The 17,890-nt window shown below is 34.6% G+C and overlaps 1 protein-coding gene across 1 annotated transcript in view; it reads left to right on the forward strand.

The window, feature by feature from the left end:
• Positions 1-17,890, forward strand: part of LOC128248841 (uncharacterized) — a 104,199-nt gene that overhangs the window by 43,087 nt on the left and 43,222 nt on the right. The window contains exons 24-33 of the mRNA XM_052970990.1: positions 2,280-2,513; positions 5,650-5,820; positions 6,683-6,919; positions 7,422-7,655; positions 9,336-9,506; positions 11,707-11,946; positions 13,716-13,949; positions 14,755-14,925; positions 16,397-16,636; positions 17,104-17,337. Coding sequence (XP_052826950.1) covers positions 2,280-2,513; positions 5,650-5,820; positions 6,683-6,919; positions 7,422-7,655; positions 9,336-9,506; positions 11,707-11,946; positions 13,716-13,949; positions 14,755-14,925; positions 16,397-16,636; positions 17,104-17,337 — 2,166 coding nt within the window. The remainder of the gene's footprint in view (positions 1-2,279; positions 2,514-5,649; positions 5,821-6,682; positions 6,920-7,421; positions 7,656-9,335; positions 9,507-11,706; positions 11,947-13,715; positions 13,950-14,754; positions 14,926-16,396; positions 16,637-17,103; positions 17,338-17,890) is intronic.

Raw genomic sequence — 17,890 nt, forward strand, 5'->3', positions numbered from 1 at the left:
TGACCTGGTGGGACAGAAAACTTAAGCAATCCTTAGCAGAACAGTCCATAATTCTTCTACTTTACAGTAGGTATGTAAACAACATTAATATCCAAGTTAAGACCAACTCAAGTAATGGTAATGTAGAAAGTGAGAGGAACATAATGGAGAGCATCCAGCAAGTAGCCAACTCCATCCACCAAAGTATCAAGGTAACTATAGATTACCCCACTAGGCACCCTAACAATAGACTCCCCGTCCTACATACTGAACTTTAGTTAGAGACAGTGAACAACAGAGTGCAGCTCTTCCACTCCTATTACACGAAACCCATAGCTTCTAAATATGTTGTTCACAAGAACTCAGCTTTTTCACAAAGCATGAAAATTAACATATTGATAGCAGACTTAGTCAGGCTAATGAACAACGTGTCCCCATTATGCAGACCCTATGAAACGAAGAAACATTTACAGAACTTCATGCATCGCATGCACTTCTCTGGATATGATCAGAAAGATAGGGTTCGAGTATACAGGGGTGCTAGAAAGACATTAGATAGCATTATATGTAATGAAACCAGTGGTACCTGCCCTAGATATAGAAGCAGAGACCGGAATAGGATACAAAGAACTTGTGACAAAGCAAACAGGGTGAACACATGGTATAAAACTGACAAATATCAAGGAGTGATGTTTGTAGAAGCCACAGCCCGTGGAGAACTAACCCATAGATTTAGGAAAGCTCTGAAGGAGACTAAACTCAACATTAAGATTGTTGAAAAGCCAGGGAACACTATCAGATCACAACAATGTAAGATGTACTCCTTTGAGAATGCCATATACACCAATGATAACTGCATGGTATGTAGGATTAGCCCTGACATTAACTGTAGAACTAGAAATGTAGTCTACAGCATAAGATGCATAGAAGGTGCTTGTAAAGACATGAACATGACATACACAGGTGAGACATCTGGGACCATTGTGGAAAGACTAAATGAACATTTGAGACAACATGACAAAAAACAGTCCTCCATACTCTATCAACATGGAGGCAACTGGATCAACTTCACATCTGCATTTTATCCAAGCATCCAAAGGACCCAACCCTCAGGCAAATACAGGAGTACCTCTTCATAAATGAATCATCCCAATACTAAATAGGAAATATATGTAGTAGGTAATCATACACACAGTTTATATTTATATACTGGTACAATAGTTAGTGGGCCGTTATGTAGATGTGTGCATGTATGTGTGTATGTATGTATATGCACATGTATGTAGGCAAATGGATATGAAAGTAAGCAGATAGACATACAGATGGATAGGTACATAGGTAATATGGACAGACACACACACACATGCAAACACTCACACACAAAAACACATGAATATGCAGTATACATATGTACAAACATACACACACACACACATACATTATATATACATACGCACATACATACATGTGTATGCATACACACACTGACCCACACACATGTGCACAAACAAACAAAAAGACAGCTTGGCTAACAGACAGGGTCAACAGCTATTGAAAGGGTTGCGAGACACAACAAAAATTTTAGTTAAAAAAAAATAATTAAGTAAATGAGTGGAAATTTTACCAGTGAGAGTATTAAATTATAAGACACTAAAAGAGAATGACTTTCCCCAGACAAAACAGAATTTCACTTTATAGCTATTTGTAAAATAAAAGAACTATGCAAAAATATCAGCATTTGAAATTTTGATTAAAATAGCAGAAAATTAACCATGCATTGTTTTATAAATGGCCTATGTACAACTAAAAACCAAATTCATCCACAAAATAGTTTGTTAGCATAAAACACCCCTCTCAGAATTAATGTGAATTCTGCTACATCATGAGATGTACATGGAACTTCACTTCAATGTTTAGGTTGTAGATAATCCATTTATACATCCCTATTCCAATGGTGTGCTTTTGTTTAAAGCTAAATGGCTGTAATAACACAAGTTGACCACCTTTTTAATTATGTAATGACTCTACAAAAGCACACCATTACAGAAGAGACATACAAATGCATTGTCTTGAGCCTAAGTAGTGAGACAAGGTTTCCATTAAGTTTTGAAGAAGTTATACAACTCATGAATTTTAATGAAGATGTCATTTCATGGATCAATTATTTGTTTACAATAAATTAAACATTTACAAAATTTTGTACCAGATAGATTACAATATTTGATATGTATGGTGTATGTGTGTGTTTGAGTGGGTGGACATGTGTAAAATGTATTTCTTGTTTTCTTTTTTTTATCCAGCCAATGGAGAGCCTCTTGTGCTTAAAAATACTAGCATACCAAGCAAACATACATTTGCACATCTTGAGAATTTAACCGTAGATGGTTGTCAAGAAGCTTGTTATCTATATTCAGACTGTTCATCATATTCATTCAATATCAAAGCTAAGGTCTGTGAACTGAGTAATGTGACTGAGTTGAGTAATTTAATTCACCATGACAGTGAAAGTTTGGAGGTACATGTTCTTAACCCAGGTCAGTGAATTCTTCCCTTGTTATTTATTGTGTGCATACCTGTGTGTATTTACATACATACTTGTGTGTGTGTGTGTATTTACCTATCTATCTATCTGTTTGTCTGTCTGTCTGTCTGTCTATCTATCTAGCTTTTTATCTATTTATCTATCTATGTATCTCTCCCTTCTCTCTCCCCTTCTCTCTCCCCCTCTCTCTCTTTCTCTCTCTCTCTCTCTCTCTCTCTCTCTCTCTCTATATATATATATATATATATATCTGTCTCTCTCTCTCTCTCTCTCTATATGTATATATATATACATATATATCGTAAGCCAAGTAAGATCGTTGCCAGTGCCCCTGGACTGGCTCTTGTGCGGGTGGCACATGAGATGCACCATTTTGAGCGTGGCCGTTGCCAGTACCGCCTGACTGGCTCCCATAGGATTTTCGAGTGAGATCGTTGCCAGTGCCCCTGGACTGGCTTGTGCGGGTGGCACATAAAAGACACCATTTTGAGCGTGGCCGTTTTCATGCGGGTGACACGTAAAAGCACCCACTACACTCTCTGAGTGGTTGGCGTTAGGAAGGGCATCCAGCTGTAGAAACTCTGCCAAATTAGATTGGAGCCTGGTGTTGCCATCCGGTTTCACCAGTCCTCAGTCAAATCGTCCAACCCATGCTAGCATGGAAAGCGGACGTTAAACAATGATGATGATGATGATGATATATTGTCAGTAAATCATAAATCCAAAAGAGAAGCACACTCTTTGCTCTTGAGCTAGAGTATTTAGGTAAAGATAGTTATGACTGATTTATAGGGTTATCCAGGGTGTCACATCCATAAAGCACTTAGCTTTATGTCTCATCAGACTGTAATAGTTGACCAAAACTATCTTTATCTAAATATGTGTGTGTGTGTGTGTGTGTGTAAAAGTTGGGAAAATGGAGAGTTGGTAAAGATGTAAATTGATTTAACATAGTTCTGAGGTAAAAACTGAATACAAATAAATTTTAAAAAAAGACTATGTACATTTCGATTCCAGCCCACAGATAAATGCAAAATTTCAAGAACTGGATTAAATCCAATGATGAGAATTATCATTTTGAAAAATATAGGGTAGAATCTCTTCAGAGATTTTTGTTTTTTGTTTGTTTAAAAGATGAAGGTTACATGCTTATGAAAGGGATTAAATTAATACACTAAGGAAGAAAGGAAATATCTATCTTACATATAGAGTGTAGGTATATGTTAAGAATATCATACAAATAAACAAAAAATATAAAAGTATAAAAATAAGAATAAAGATAAAATAATTAAAAATAAAGATATTAAAAATAATACATAAAAAGTATTAGCAAATTGAAATAAAGATGTATTATAATCACAATGATAAAATAAAAACAAATAGTAAGAAATATGTAATACAAATAAATATAAATAAAACTGTCATCTATTTAAATTTTTAGTCCTTTACATAGTCAATGTAAACTCTTGACCAAAGTGTCAGTAGCCATAAAATCCTATTGAATCAAATTTATTTATTTATATATAATAGTGTGTACTCAAGTTTGAATTGTATAGTCATTAAGAAATGCATCATTTCATATTTATATATATATACTCAGATAGACTATTAGTGTATGTATGTGTGTTTGTTTGTATTACAGCTATACGTACTTATGTAGGAGTGCGTTTGCCTTTATATAAATGTGAAAATATTCTTATATACTTATATATATGTCATTCTGTAATTTGAGACACTAGGATATTTTCCTACTTTTCTTAACATGAATCCAATGGTAGCCTTAATTTACAAATAAAGAAATTATATATCCGCCAATGTGGTGTTGAGCACTCATTTCATCATTCAATATTTATATATATATATGTAGAATATGAGGATTTTAGATCACTGTTTAGATTCCTCTAATATATATGTATCTATATATATGTGTGTATATATATAACAAAAGGATGTGCTATAATACTATTCCACAGCCATACCAACAATCCAATAATACTGTTGCACATATACAAAAACAGCCATACCAACAATCCAAAATACCTCCATCATCAGCTGCCCCATGAATATGATTATGGTTTCGATACCTGAGCAGTACCATTCAATCCAGCGGTGTCAACAGCACTAAAATAAGTGTTGTTTGGGAACAAACAAACCAAGGAAACCACAACTTTCAAACACATTTACCTTATGTAATTAAATTCAATAAGTAAATTACAACCAACTCCTAAATAGGTAACTAAACAGCAACAAATCTATTAAGTCATACAAAAATTATAATCCCTACCATCTTCCATAACACGTGTGTGTGTATAGGTGGTATCAAAAGATTCCTGGACTAGCTATGTTTAATAAAAAATAATTTATTTACCTAAGTTTTAACATCTCCTTTAAAATAGTCACCTTGTGCAGCAATACACTGATCCCAGTGTTTCAGCCATTTTTGGAATCCAGCCTGGAAGTCATCTTCTGCAAATGAGCCAAGGACCTTCTGCAATTCACTCTGGATCTCTTCAACAGTGTTAAAGCAGCAATTATTGAGTTGCATTTTCCTCCTGGGGAAGAGATGGAAGTCCACAGGTGGAATAGGGTGGGTGCAAAAGCAATATCATGTTGGTTTTGGTGAGGAACTCATGAGTGAGGAGATCTCAGTGAAGAATCCAATTCTTTGGTGCTTCACAGATCCAGCCACTTTCACCAACTTGCCTCCCTCAAATGCTTCAAAACATCACAGCTGGACTCTCAATTGATAGTCTGGCCTTGGGGTATAAATTCTCGATGCACAATATCACATTTCCAGGGGATGCTCATGGCTGGTCTTCCAGGGACATTCTTCTGCTTTTGAAGCACCCATGCCACTCGAAGCATTGTGTATAACTCATTGCCATAAGCTCGCCAAAGTATAGTAGTAAACAACCGATTATATTGGAAATAGAGTAGATGATGATAATCTACTGAGAGATCTGAACTTACTAATAGCAGTGGTACATCAAACTATACACACAAGTAACACTATCTACCTATCTGTCTATCTATCCATCTGCATGTCTGTCCATCCATCCATTCATCTATCTGTGTGTGTGTGTGTGTGTGTGTGTGTGTGTTGACTTCAGTTTCTTTTACTATTTCAGCTCACAGAAAAATTAACTGTGGTCCACCAAAAGACATTACTGGTGCAAAGAAGTCCTACACTGCCACCACCTATAAAGCTGAAGTGATCTATACTTGTCCAGGAGGAGAAACATTGGAATCAGTATGTAAAGAGGATAATAAATGGACTGCAGTTGCATCTGATTGTAGAGGTAATGTAAACAGGTTCTCTCTTGTCTCTGAATTGGAAATTTTGTTGTTTTATGTAAAATGTCTTTATCAAAAGAACAACTAACTCCATGACAATTTCCATGGTGTTTGTGGCTAGTGGGAGGGAGACAGGAAGCCTCAATGGCTAGTAAAATTATTAAGTTAATGACTTGTGGTCATGAAATTCAAAGAGCCAACTTCATAAAGATAATCACTTTTCTTTTTTCATCTCACTAAAATCATAATTTTCAGGAATTAAAATTTCTTAGCTTGCTAACATTGAGATTTGCATATCCACCTTTATTACTTATTTTATATTTATTTACTTGATGATGATACAAATGCTCTTTTAGTTTTCTAGGGCAAAGCATTACAAATTCACTAAAGTGATGGGTTTTGCCATCACTAGTTATATTTAGTTACATCCTTTTACATTCTGGGTTCAAATCCCACCTGGATGTATTTCACCTTTCTTACTTCTGGAGTTGATAAAATAAGTATTATTCAAGTACAGAATTTCAACTGTTTTTGTGTATCCTCACTGCAAAATTTGTAGCTTGTGTTTAAGTTAGAAATATTTGATATTGTTAAGTTCAACAATAATTATAATTGTTCTTGTTATTAAAGTGACGGATTGACAGATTTATTAGAATATCAAAGAATTTTGTGGTATTTGTTCTAGCTCTTTAATTTCTGACCTCATATCCTGCTGATGTAAGCTTTGCCTTTCCTGGACCAAGAAAATAAAATACCAATCAAGTATACTGGGCAATCTAAATTACCAATTCTGACCTCAGATTTTTTTGTGGGAAATTATCATTATGGTTCTTATTTATATTTGTCTAAATTTTCCTTTAATTCTAGATACTCAGATGTATTTTGTGAAAGTAAGTGGTGCAATTCTACATGTATCTGGGAAAATATTGTGGAACAAAAACGTAACAGCAGAAGACTGTGCAAATGAATGTTTATCTGACGAAACTTGTTTCTCATTTGAAATAAGCAGAGGAAGTGGAAAATGTTACATATCAATGAAAAGTGCAGCTTCTTCCAACAAATTAAAACCAACCAATAAAAGAGATTACTATCAACGAATAAGACGTAATTATTCTTTGTATTTTCTTATGCGAATTAATTTTCAGCATTCTCTGATACCTGATTCCATTTGTACTTCATATTATATAGACAACCATTTTTGTCCAAACACTGACAGGTTTATCTATAGAAGAGACATAAACATTCCAGAAATAAGCAATATTAAGAACTATAAAAACTGTTAGGGCAATTTCATGCCAATGAATTCTAAGTTGTTATTTTGTAGATCAATTATTTGTTTACAATAAATTGTCCATTTAAAATAAATTATGCACAGTGCAGAGTGGTTGGTGTTAGGAAGGTCATCCAGCTGTAAAATCCATGCCAAAACAGACACAATAGCCTAGGGCAGTTTTTCTACCTGGCCAGTTCCTGTAAACTGTCCTCCCATGTATGGAAGATGGACACTATATGATGATGATGATGATGATGATGATGCTATATATTTGATATGTTTGCATGAATATAAAATGTCTTTCTCATTTTCTTTTGTTTCTTTTTTATCTAGCTGAAGATGAACTTTTTATAATAAAAAGAACTTCCATACCAGGGCAGGATACATTTGGAACGCTGAAAAATGTGAGCTTAAAGGAGTGTCATCAAGCCTGTCATCAAACTCCAGGATGTAACTCTTATGAGTACAATGAAAGAGCTCAGATCTGTGATCGAAGTAATGCAACTCACTTGACTCATGACCTTCAACCCAGCAAATGGAGCTGGGATACTTACATTGTTAACCCAAGTCAGTAGAATGTTTTCATTTTATTTTTTGTGTGTACATGTGTTTATGTTTATTTAAATATAGGTTCATGCATATGTGCAATATACAGGGTGAGTGAATAAACTGTCATCTAAATTACGCAAAAATGAAAATAGCACTGACATCTCATTTTAACAGATATATTTATCAAAATTACATAAAAATATCTTGAAATACTAAAGTGTAAATTTAGTCAATAAAATTGCCATTGGCTTCAACCACAGCCCCCAGACAACTTCAGAATCTCCTGCAAGTCTTCTGGACAGTCTCCTTGTTTAAGTTGGTCAATGCTGCCATAATCCTTGCCTTCAGTTCGTCTTTGGAGTTACAAGGAGTTTTGTTGGTCTCTCACTCAAATGCGCCCCACACATAATAATCAAGGGGGTTGCACTCTTGGGAGTTAGGTGGCCAGATGTTAGGGGTGATGTGGTCGCAGAAATTGTCTGACAGCCATGACTGGGTTCCCCTGTTTGTGTAACATGGTGCAGAGTCCTGTTGCCAGACATAGGGTCTTTCAGCACCCACCCTCTTGAACCAGGGGAGCACTACCTTCTCTAGGCATTTGATGTAGGCTTCTGTGTTGAGTCTGAGGCTGTGTGGGAGGATTAATGGCGGCACAACATCACCATTACTAGTAATCACTCAAAACACCATGATGTTGACTGGATGTTTGAGTTTTATCCCTCTCAGTACTTGTTTTGAGGACGCAGCAAACAAACAGCTGTTCAGCGTGTTCACCATCTAATCCTGGCAAAAAGTTTTCTCACCTGAGAAGAACCAAAGCCTGTTCTGTTCGAGGGGATGCTTGAGTTTGTTCAAAAGCTTTATAGTGCAGTCAACTGCAGTGACAGCACACTGTTGGATATGCAGTCCAGCATCATGGTCGGTGCAGTTTTGTCAGAGTCCTTCACCCATGACCGTTTTGGAGAAAAATGGAAGGAATAAATAGTGTTCAGTGGGAGGTAGGGGTGCTACTATTAATAGTCCTAAGAATCTTGAGCTGGTGAAGTGAAACATGATGCTAAATATAGGCCAAGGCTGGAATAAATTTTTATGTAGATTTATTATTGATTCTAAAAATTTATTGTTCCACTCATTGCAAAGAGTATATTATTAATGCTGAGTTCTATCATGTTTGATTTATTTCTTTGGTTCTTTGTTTCTCAATTATTATAATAATTATGTATAGTGTTATGTGTTTATTTAAATTGTTTCAATGTATTTTTCCTTATGTGAAGCCATCTCAGTGCTTTTTCCTGCCTCATGTTTATTAGATTAAATTTTGAAGTGAAAATTTGGTATACTTCCTCAATGCACAGGTTTCATCTCTTTCCAGCTATTCTATAAGGTTTTGCTCTACTAATAATATCCCAGCTTATCAAATAGATTTTGTTACAATTTTTCAGCAACCAATTTAGCTTACTTAGACTAGTATCTATTCTTTTTGTCCCTATATCTAAAAGAATTTACATAAACTGACAAGGCAAGTTAAGTTTAGTCCTCAGCAACTGAGTAAGAGTCACTGATGAGGATTAATTAAATCCAAAATCATTGATGATCTGTCTGTATCTCACTTGTTGTAGGGAGTATATCTTCTCTCTGTTCTCACCCTCTTCCTAACATACAAGTACTCTTGATACCAATTTCTATTATCAATTCCAGTTAAAGCAAATATTAACTGTGGACTTCCAAAGGAAGTTGTTGGTGCAGTGAAGTTCTACAAAACCACCACCTATAAATCTGAAGTGACCTATACTTGTCCAAAGGGAGAGCAACTAAAGTCAACATGTGAAAAGAACAATAAATGGTCTCCAATGGTAGAAACCTGTAAAGGTAATGTAAATAGCTTTCTCTTGTCTCTGTCTATGTAATTTTGTTTTATTTTTAAGTGTCTTTGTCAGAGGAAGGCTGATTGCATGACAATTTTCATGGTGTTTATGACTGGTGGTAGAGAGAAAGGGAGTTATTTTCAGACTGCAGACCTCTCCAAATGTTTGCTGCTGAGTGAACTCTAATAATGCTACCCAAAAGCCAGGTGATGTTTTTAAATCAGATGATGGATTAAGTCAACCAAGAGCTGGAAGTGTAGAAACTTGTTCTCTCCAGCAGCCCTCTACATTGTTTGTATCCACCAAATTTTATCCATAAGGCAAAATTGCAAAGCATTCTCTAATTAGAATACAAGATATTTTTATACATGGGGATAATCATCTTTTGCCACTTAAACACACACACTATTTATTTGATCTTCACTGTAGGTTTTTACTTATTATTTTTAGTGTATTTGTATGTCAAAGGGGTTTTTCATCACATATTCTGAGACCTCTTCAGTGACTCTGTCCCATGTGTCTCCTCTTATCCTGTCAATTCTATTTTGTTTTTCTATGGTATGTATCTCTATCTGTGCATGTGTTTCTGTCTATGTGTTTGTGTGTGTGTGCGTGTTAGTATGTATGTATGTGTCTCAGAGTTTAGTATGTGTGTTCCGTGCACATGTATATGGGTTTGTATGTTACACTGTTTATACTGGTCTTTATTTCATCTCTTTCTTATACTGTCTTAAGTATGTGTATGTGTGTCTTGTGTGCATATAATGGGTTTGTATATTATACTGTTAGTACCCGTGTCATCTACTTATTTTCCTCATTCTGTCTTTAGTCACCAGGTTGCACAGTGTGGTGGAATGGAAGTATTATAATTCCACTAACATTTTCTGTTGTGCCTCAGTCTATCTTCTATTACATGTCTAGCCTCCATAATCTGTCTGAGTGTCATGTTTGTTCTATGCGTTAATAAGATTCTATCATTTAAGCTGTCAACCAAGCTTCCATGTTCTTACTGAGCATGCTGGTAGAGCACTGACAAATTTGTCTCCTGCTTGAGCTCATGCAAGTGTTTACCTATCCACTCACCTATACTACATGCTGTCTCTCCAATGTACATCATTGACCTATTTCAGAACCAGAATGAGGAAAATCAATGAACTGACTTAGACTGAGAATCAAACCCAGATCATTGACTCACACCACTCAGTTCTATATTTATACTAAAAGACCAACAAGGGAAAAGAGTCACTTCTTGAATGGAAAACAAATAATAAGGTGGCTACTTGTTGAATGAAGATATTCTGATTAATAAAATGTTCACTCTCGTTGAATGTTAAAATTAACCTCCTTCTGTTCATAAAGTTCAAAAGCGACAACCTTGCAAAAATAATCATCATCTTACTAAAAGTATAATTTTGATGAATTAAAATCTCTTAGTTTGTTACATTAAATTGTGAGTGCCCATATATGTATACTAATTTATATTTATTCACTACAAATGTTAAAAGTGAAATTATTTTTGTTTACACTCTCTGAGTGGTTGGTGTTAGGAAGGGCATCCAGCTGTAGAAACTCTGCCAAATTTAGATTGGAGCCTGGTGTTGCCATCCGGTTTCACCAGTCCTCAGTCAAATCGTCCAACCCATGCTAGCATGGAAAGCGGACGTTAAACGATGATGATGATGATGATGATGATGAGCAAAAGATTGGGAAATGAATAAAGTCATGGGTGTCAATGTGACAAGTCATACTTAGTTTCATCCTTTTAGATGTACTTCACCTTTCATATTCTGAGGTTGGTAAAACAAGCTCTATTCAAGTACTGCAATTGATTTATCTTCCTATATCCTTGTTGCAGAACGTGTGACCTCGTGTTTATGTTAGAAACTGTTATCAATGATATTGATAACATCAACATTATTTATAATTATTTTTGTTGGTAAAGGTGGTGTATTGACAGAATCATTTGAGCATCAGACAAAAAATATGTTGTGGTATTTTTTCTGGCTCTGCATTCAAATCCTGCTGATATTAACTTTGCCATTCCTGAGCCAATAAAATAAAATAAAATTTTTAAAAACCAGTCAAGTGTAGGGAGCCATTTTAATTGTCCAGTTCTGACCTCAGATATTTTACCTACTTTCTATATTAGAAATTTATGTTGTTATTGATATATTTCATTGGTCTAAATTTTATTTTAACTCAAGATCCTCAGATCCATTTTGTGAAAGTAAATGGTGCAGCTCTGGGTGTATCTGGAAAAATATTGTGGTATAAGAAAAATGTAACAGCAGAAGCCTGTGGAGAAAAATGCATGTCTGACGAAACTTGTTTATCATTTGAAATAATAAAAGAAAGTGGGAAATGTTACATATCAGAGGAAAGTGCAGCTACCTCTACAAATATGAAAACAGACAATAGCAGAGATTACTACCAACGAGTAAAACGTAATTATTTTTTGTGTTTTATTATTGGATTTACTTTTCAGCATTCACTGATATTTTATTCCATTTATATTTCATAGTATATACACAATGACTTCTGTAAAGACGGACATAAATATTTTCCTGAAAAAGAAAATTTATATCAAGAATTGTAAATACTGTTAGGACATTCTTATACAGAATTTGTTTAACTTCAACACTCTTATGCATGCTTTTAATCATATTTATATGTAAAAACATAATGTTTTTCTTAAACCCGAGTGGTGGTGATGGTGGTGGTGGAGCTGGTGGTGGCAGTAGTGGTAGTGGTAGTAGTAGTAGTAGTAGTAGTAGTAGTAGTAGTGACAGTAGCAACAGCTTTTTCTTCATTTTTCCATGTTGGCATAGCTTAGACAGTGCTGTTACAGCACACTATCACACCACTATTGCTCTCCTACATAATCCAACATACAAAAGAACAGTAAAAGTAATGCGGATCTATGTAGCCATGTAAATCTTACGTTTTATCATGGCTGTTATAGCAAGATACCCTTCAAAACCCCAAATGTCAGATGAAGAGTACATTTTCCCATGAAACTAGAATTATAGAAATTGTCTGCTGGAACTAACAATTCTTCTCTACCTAAAATAAGTTCCTCTTCAGAATAGCTCCAGAATATCAAGATCTAAACAGCCAGCAAATTCACTCATATTTATTTCAAGATTTTATCCTTTTCTGTTGAAATCCTTCCTTCTTGAAATCTTAAACTAGATTTAGTGATCTCACTATTAGAATACTCATGAATGTGAGAATATAATTGCTATCATGATGAATCTTTCTGACTCAAAAAGAAAGGTCAGCCATTTCTCTGTATATCTACAACAAAAGTCAATTGGGATAAAGTTGTAGACTTCACTGCATTGCTTATCTTGGACACCCTCAAGAAGTTTAGTTATATTCATAGATCAAATTTATACAGAGAAAATAGCCTGGCAATTTCAATAATATGAATTGCCATGCCATGAATAGATTTAGGAAGTAATTTGCATGAATTTTCTAGTTGTGATTTAAATATAACAATTACTATCATCTAACTACATTTCAATTTGATACCTGTTAAACAGAAATTATTTTTGTTTAATGAAAATTCAATAAAATCTAATCATATGTAAGTGAAATTATGCTAAATACAACTAAATTGAAGACCTTTTTCCCCTGGCCAGATCGGCAATTCTGAAAACTTTTGGGTGCAAATTTTACATAAGTAGAAGCTTTTTTTAACAATTTTTATCCTGAAAATCACCTGCATAAATTACTTAGGTGTGCAACTTACATGGGTTTTTACGATAATATTTTTAAAAAAAGAATATTTTTAAAGTGCAAAAATATTTTAATTTCGTTATTTTTTATTTTCAATAGAAGTAACAAGTAATAACAAATAGAATAACTTGTAATAAAATTTTTAGTTTTAATAAAAGCTAATATTTTCTAAATCTAAATATTTTATTTGAAATTTTATCCTTAGCTGCAATATTTTAAGAAAAAATTTTCTTGTTCTGTACTTTACCAGACGTAATAACTTGTCCTGAATTTTTGCAAGTGTAATAACTTGTCCTGTACTTTTCCAAGTGTAATAACTTGTCCTGTACTTTTCCAGGTCGATAATCTAAGAATATTATTTCTCTTGCTCGCATTTTTCCATGTAATTTAACATGGTACATGTGATGTGTGTTTGTGATTGGATGGTTGGTTGAATATAACATATGTTTCTTGTTTTTTACTTCTTTTCTAGCCGATGTTAAGCCTGTGATGCTGAAAAGAATTAGCTTACCAGAAGAGGATACTTTAAAACAGTTTGAGAATATGGATTTAAATGAGTGTAATAAGGCTTGTTATCAATCTCGAAGATGTAATTCTTACCAGTACAATCAGGAAGATAAAACATGTCGGCTCAATAAAGTGACTCAGTTGACTGAGAAACTTAAACCCAACAATGGAAATCAGGATGCTTACTTCCTTGCTCCAGGTCAGTAGAGTATTTCCATCTTATTGTGTGCATTTATACATACAAACATACATATATATTTTTTAAGTGCAAGTGTATGTGGTTATATATGTATGTTTAACCCACAGGCAATGTCATTCATATATAATAATAATAAAAAAGTGTAATTTTCTATGAGAAATAACTCAACTTTTAGGTCAACAACTCTCCCACTCTATATATATCACCATCAAACTATCTTTCTCTCTATATTTACCTTACTCTTTGACACCCATTCTCTTGTGTATGTATTAACTCTTACACATAACTTACATTTTGTTTAAAACCTCTTCTAATGCTTACTTCCATTTTATCGCAGCTATCCTGTACAAAGTCCTTTCTGATTGGGTAACAATTATCAAAATTCCACCTATTCCTTTCTAATTTCTCTTTGCTATTTGCTCTCTGTCTACTTCCCTTTCAACATACTTATAAAATGCCTTACCATCTATAAACTTCAGGCATTTGATCTCCACAGTATCTTCTACATTTGCTCTCTGATCCTATATCATTACCTTTATTACTATGAAGAATGCTAGTAATCAAACAGTTATATTGAAGTAGACTAGATGATGATAACCTATGTTTAGCTCCTAAACTCAACAGTAGCAGTCGTACATTTAAGTATACATGCAGGTTATATCATGTGTGTGTGTACATGTGTGCAAAATGTCTTCAATTTGTTTCAGTCAACATCTTTTATTTTGAATTTGTCATTATCTCCTCATTCTCAATTTCCTCCTGTTGTGTACTCAAAATTGATATAAATTCTTCTTTTCACTTTCAGCTTTTAAAAATATTAACTGTGGACCACCAAAAAGAGTTGCTAATGCCTTAAAATCCTTCAAAACCACCACCTATAATTCTGAAGTGATCTACACTTGCCCAGGGGGAAATGAATTGAAGGCAACATGTAAAGAGGACAATCAATGGGTTCCGAAAGTGTCTTCTTGTAAAGGTAATATAAATAGACTCTCTCTTTTTTTACTCTCTGCCTAGGTAATTTTGTTTTATTTTTAGGGATTGACCAAGGAGACAAGTCCCAATTGCCAGACCTTTCAACCTTTTTCATCACACAACCTTTTTTGCTATAGGGTTAGGGTTTAATGAACTTGAATGATAGCTAGATCTGTCCCACACACAATAGCAGCAGCTTGACGTAAATCTTACAAATCAATAATGCCTGGACACTGAAGAAGTACATGTAAAATTAATTTGTTCCACTGTGAATATCTTAAACAGCACTGTCTGATAGCACTTCTATGACTAGATTTTAATTTTGGTTTCATAGAACCGTTTAATAGCACTACCAAGGATTTTATAAAGTTGCCCATAGTATTCCAAGACCAGAAAAATCTTTGAAAAAAAATTGCCACCTCATTCATATCATAGCCCAGAGAATCCCTGATAATATCGGTGCTCTTTCCCCCTCAATTAATTTTCTATAGATTGTGTAATGCTCACCAATTACATTGCCCACGTCAAGTGTGATCCAGTATAACAGTAAATGTTGAACATAATATTGATTTCAAATTTCAGTAATTTTGGGGGAGGGGATAAGTTGATTACATTGACCCCAGTGCTCAACTGGTACTTACTTTGTCAACTCTGAAATGATGAAAGGTGAAGTTGAATGTAATAGCATTTGAACTCAGAACATAAATTCAGAAGAAATGCTGCTAAGCATTTTCCCCATTATGAATCAATCAGCTCACTGTCTTATTGTTGAACATAATATTGCAAGCTAAGTGATCAGATACAGTTTATCCTCTGGTATAATACTTTGCCTATTTCAACACCACCACCTGGCTCTTCAGGTGGTCATTGTGATGATGGTGTTGGACAATACTTGGTGCAATGTTATTTGATTTATTGCAATAGCAAACACTCACATTGACCCACAGTTGCTCAGGCTTGGCATGGACCACATTAATCTCAGAATTATAGAAGGGAGGGTGGTCTGAAAAAAATGTCATGATATTGCTATTTCTGACATGGCTAACTTAATAGAAAATAAAAATACCACCTTATTGTAATCAGTTATTTGTTAAGGGATTAGCCAAAGAGGAGAGCCCCTATTGTCAGACTTTTCAACTTCTTTTGCTATAGCTAGCAGATAGAGGAAAAGGAACTTCTCTGCTTAGTTAAAGGAGAGAATAGGGCAATCGTCATGACAAACTTGAATGATAGCCAAATCTGTACTGCACACAGTATCTGATGCATGATATAAATCTATAACTCCTAATTTCAAATTCATCTCATGTCAACTTTGCCTTTCCAGAGCCAATGAAATACAATGCCAGTCAAATGTAGAGGCCAATTTAATTGACCACTTCTGACCTCATATTTTTGTCCTGCTTTCTATGTTAGAAATTATTATTGTTGTTGCTGTTGTTTTTATGCTTACCTAAATTTTAATTTAATTACAGTTGCTCAGTACCATTTTATGCAAGTAAAAGATGCGATTCTGGAGGTATCTGGGAAAATATTGTGGAAACAGGAAAAGGTAACAGCAGACATGTGTGCAGAAAAATGTCTGTCTGACATTACTTGTTTATCATTTGAAATAACTGAAGAAAATGGAAAATGTTACTTATCAAAAGAAAGTGCAGCTATCTCTAAGAAAATAAATACAGCCAAAAGCAGAGATTACTACCAACGAATAAACCGTAATTACTCTCTGTATATTATTATTGAATTCTCTTTTCCTCTTTTTCTGAAAAGTTTTATTCCATTTGTATTTCATAATATAGATAACCATTTCTGTAAAGACCTTGACATTTATAAGGAGAGACAAAGACATAGTCCTGAAAAACAAAGCAGTATTAACTCATAAAGCGCTGGGATTTGCACTTACATAACATGGACTGCTGAGCACATTTTATGAAAATGAGACTACCATGCACACACAAAAAGCAAAAAATAGTCAAAATATCTTCTTAGTGTATAATGGTGGTAACTTTTACATCATCTGAAAAGTCATTAGTCGAACTATTAGTCCTCTTGCATTCTGGGCATTTGAGTAACATATAATATATTGTACATTTAAAACAAATTATGCACCAGATGCTATATAAATTTTAAATATGTGTGTGTGAGTATAAGATATATTTCTTGTTTCCTTTCTCTTTTCCAGTCAACGATGAGTTTGTTGCATTTAAAAAAACTTTCATACCAGGACATGACGCATTTCCACAGCTGACAAACATGAGCTTAATGCAGTGTTATCAAGCCTGTCATAAAACCCTAAGATGTAACTCCTTTGAGTATAATGAAAGATCTAAGCTCTGTAATCGAAGTAATGTGACTCAATTGACTCACAACCTTATACCCAACAAAGAGGGTTGGGATATTTACCTCATTAACACAGGTCAGTAGAGCATTTAATTTTTCGTGTGTGCACAAGCATGTATGTTTGTGTTCATTTGTATTTACATATATGTGCATCTATAATACATACACACACACACTTACGCATATATGCACATCAGTTCTAGGGATCCTGTAGCTTCATCAACAGCTTGTTAGCACCTATCATACATATGGCTTGTATAGAACAATCAAAAGACAATAAATAAATCGACCTATAAAATTTATTAATCAACATATCAGATTCACTTCATCATGTATAAAAATTAATGAAGTAATTGTAGTGGTGCGTGTGGCCGCCATTGGCCGCCATCTTGGGAAGTGCCATTGCGCATGTGCAAGGGATTAGCCGTCAGTGGAAGTACCCGAGCACGCATGCGCAATGCAACAGGTGTAGAGAAAGCAATAGCGTTCTCTCTCTTATCCATCCAGCAGCTGTGGAGACAGGAGGTTCTTTCAGGCTGTCCCAACTCGACCCCGACATGTGGTCGAAGCTTCTTTGGTATTCTAGTGGCATGCCTGTTCACCCAGGAACGAAACGGCTCTACACCAAC

The sequence above is a fragment of the Octopus bimaculoides genome, chromosome 10, assembly GCF_001194135.2.
Source record: "Octopus bimaculoides isolate UCB-OBI-ISO-001 chromosome 10, ASM119413v2, whole genome shotgun sequence".
Lineage (NCBI taxonomy): Eukaryota > Metazoa > Mollusca > Cephalopoda > Octopoda > Octopodidae > Octopus > Octopus bimaculoides.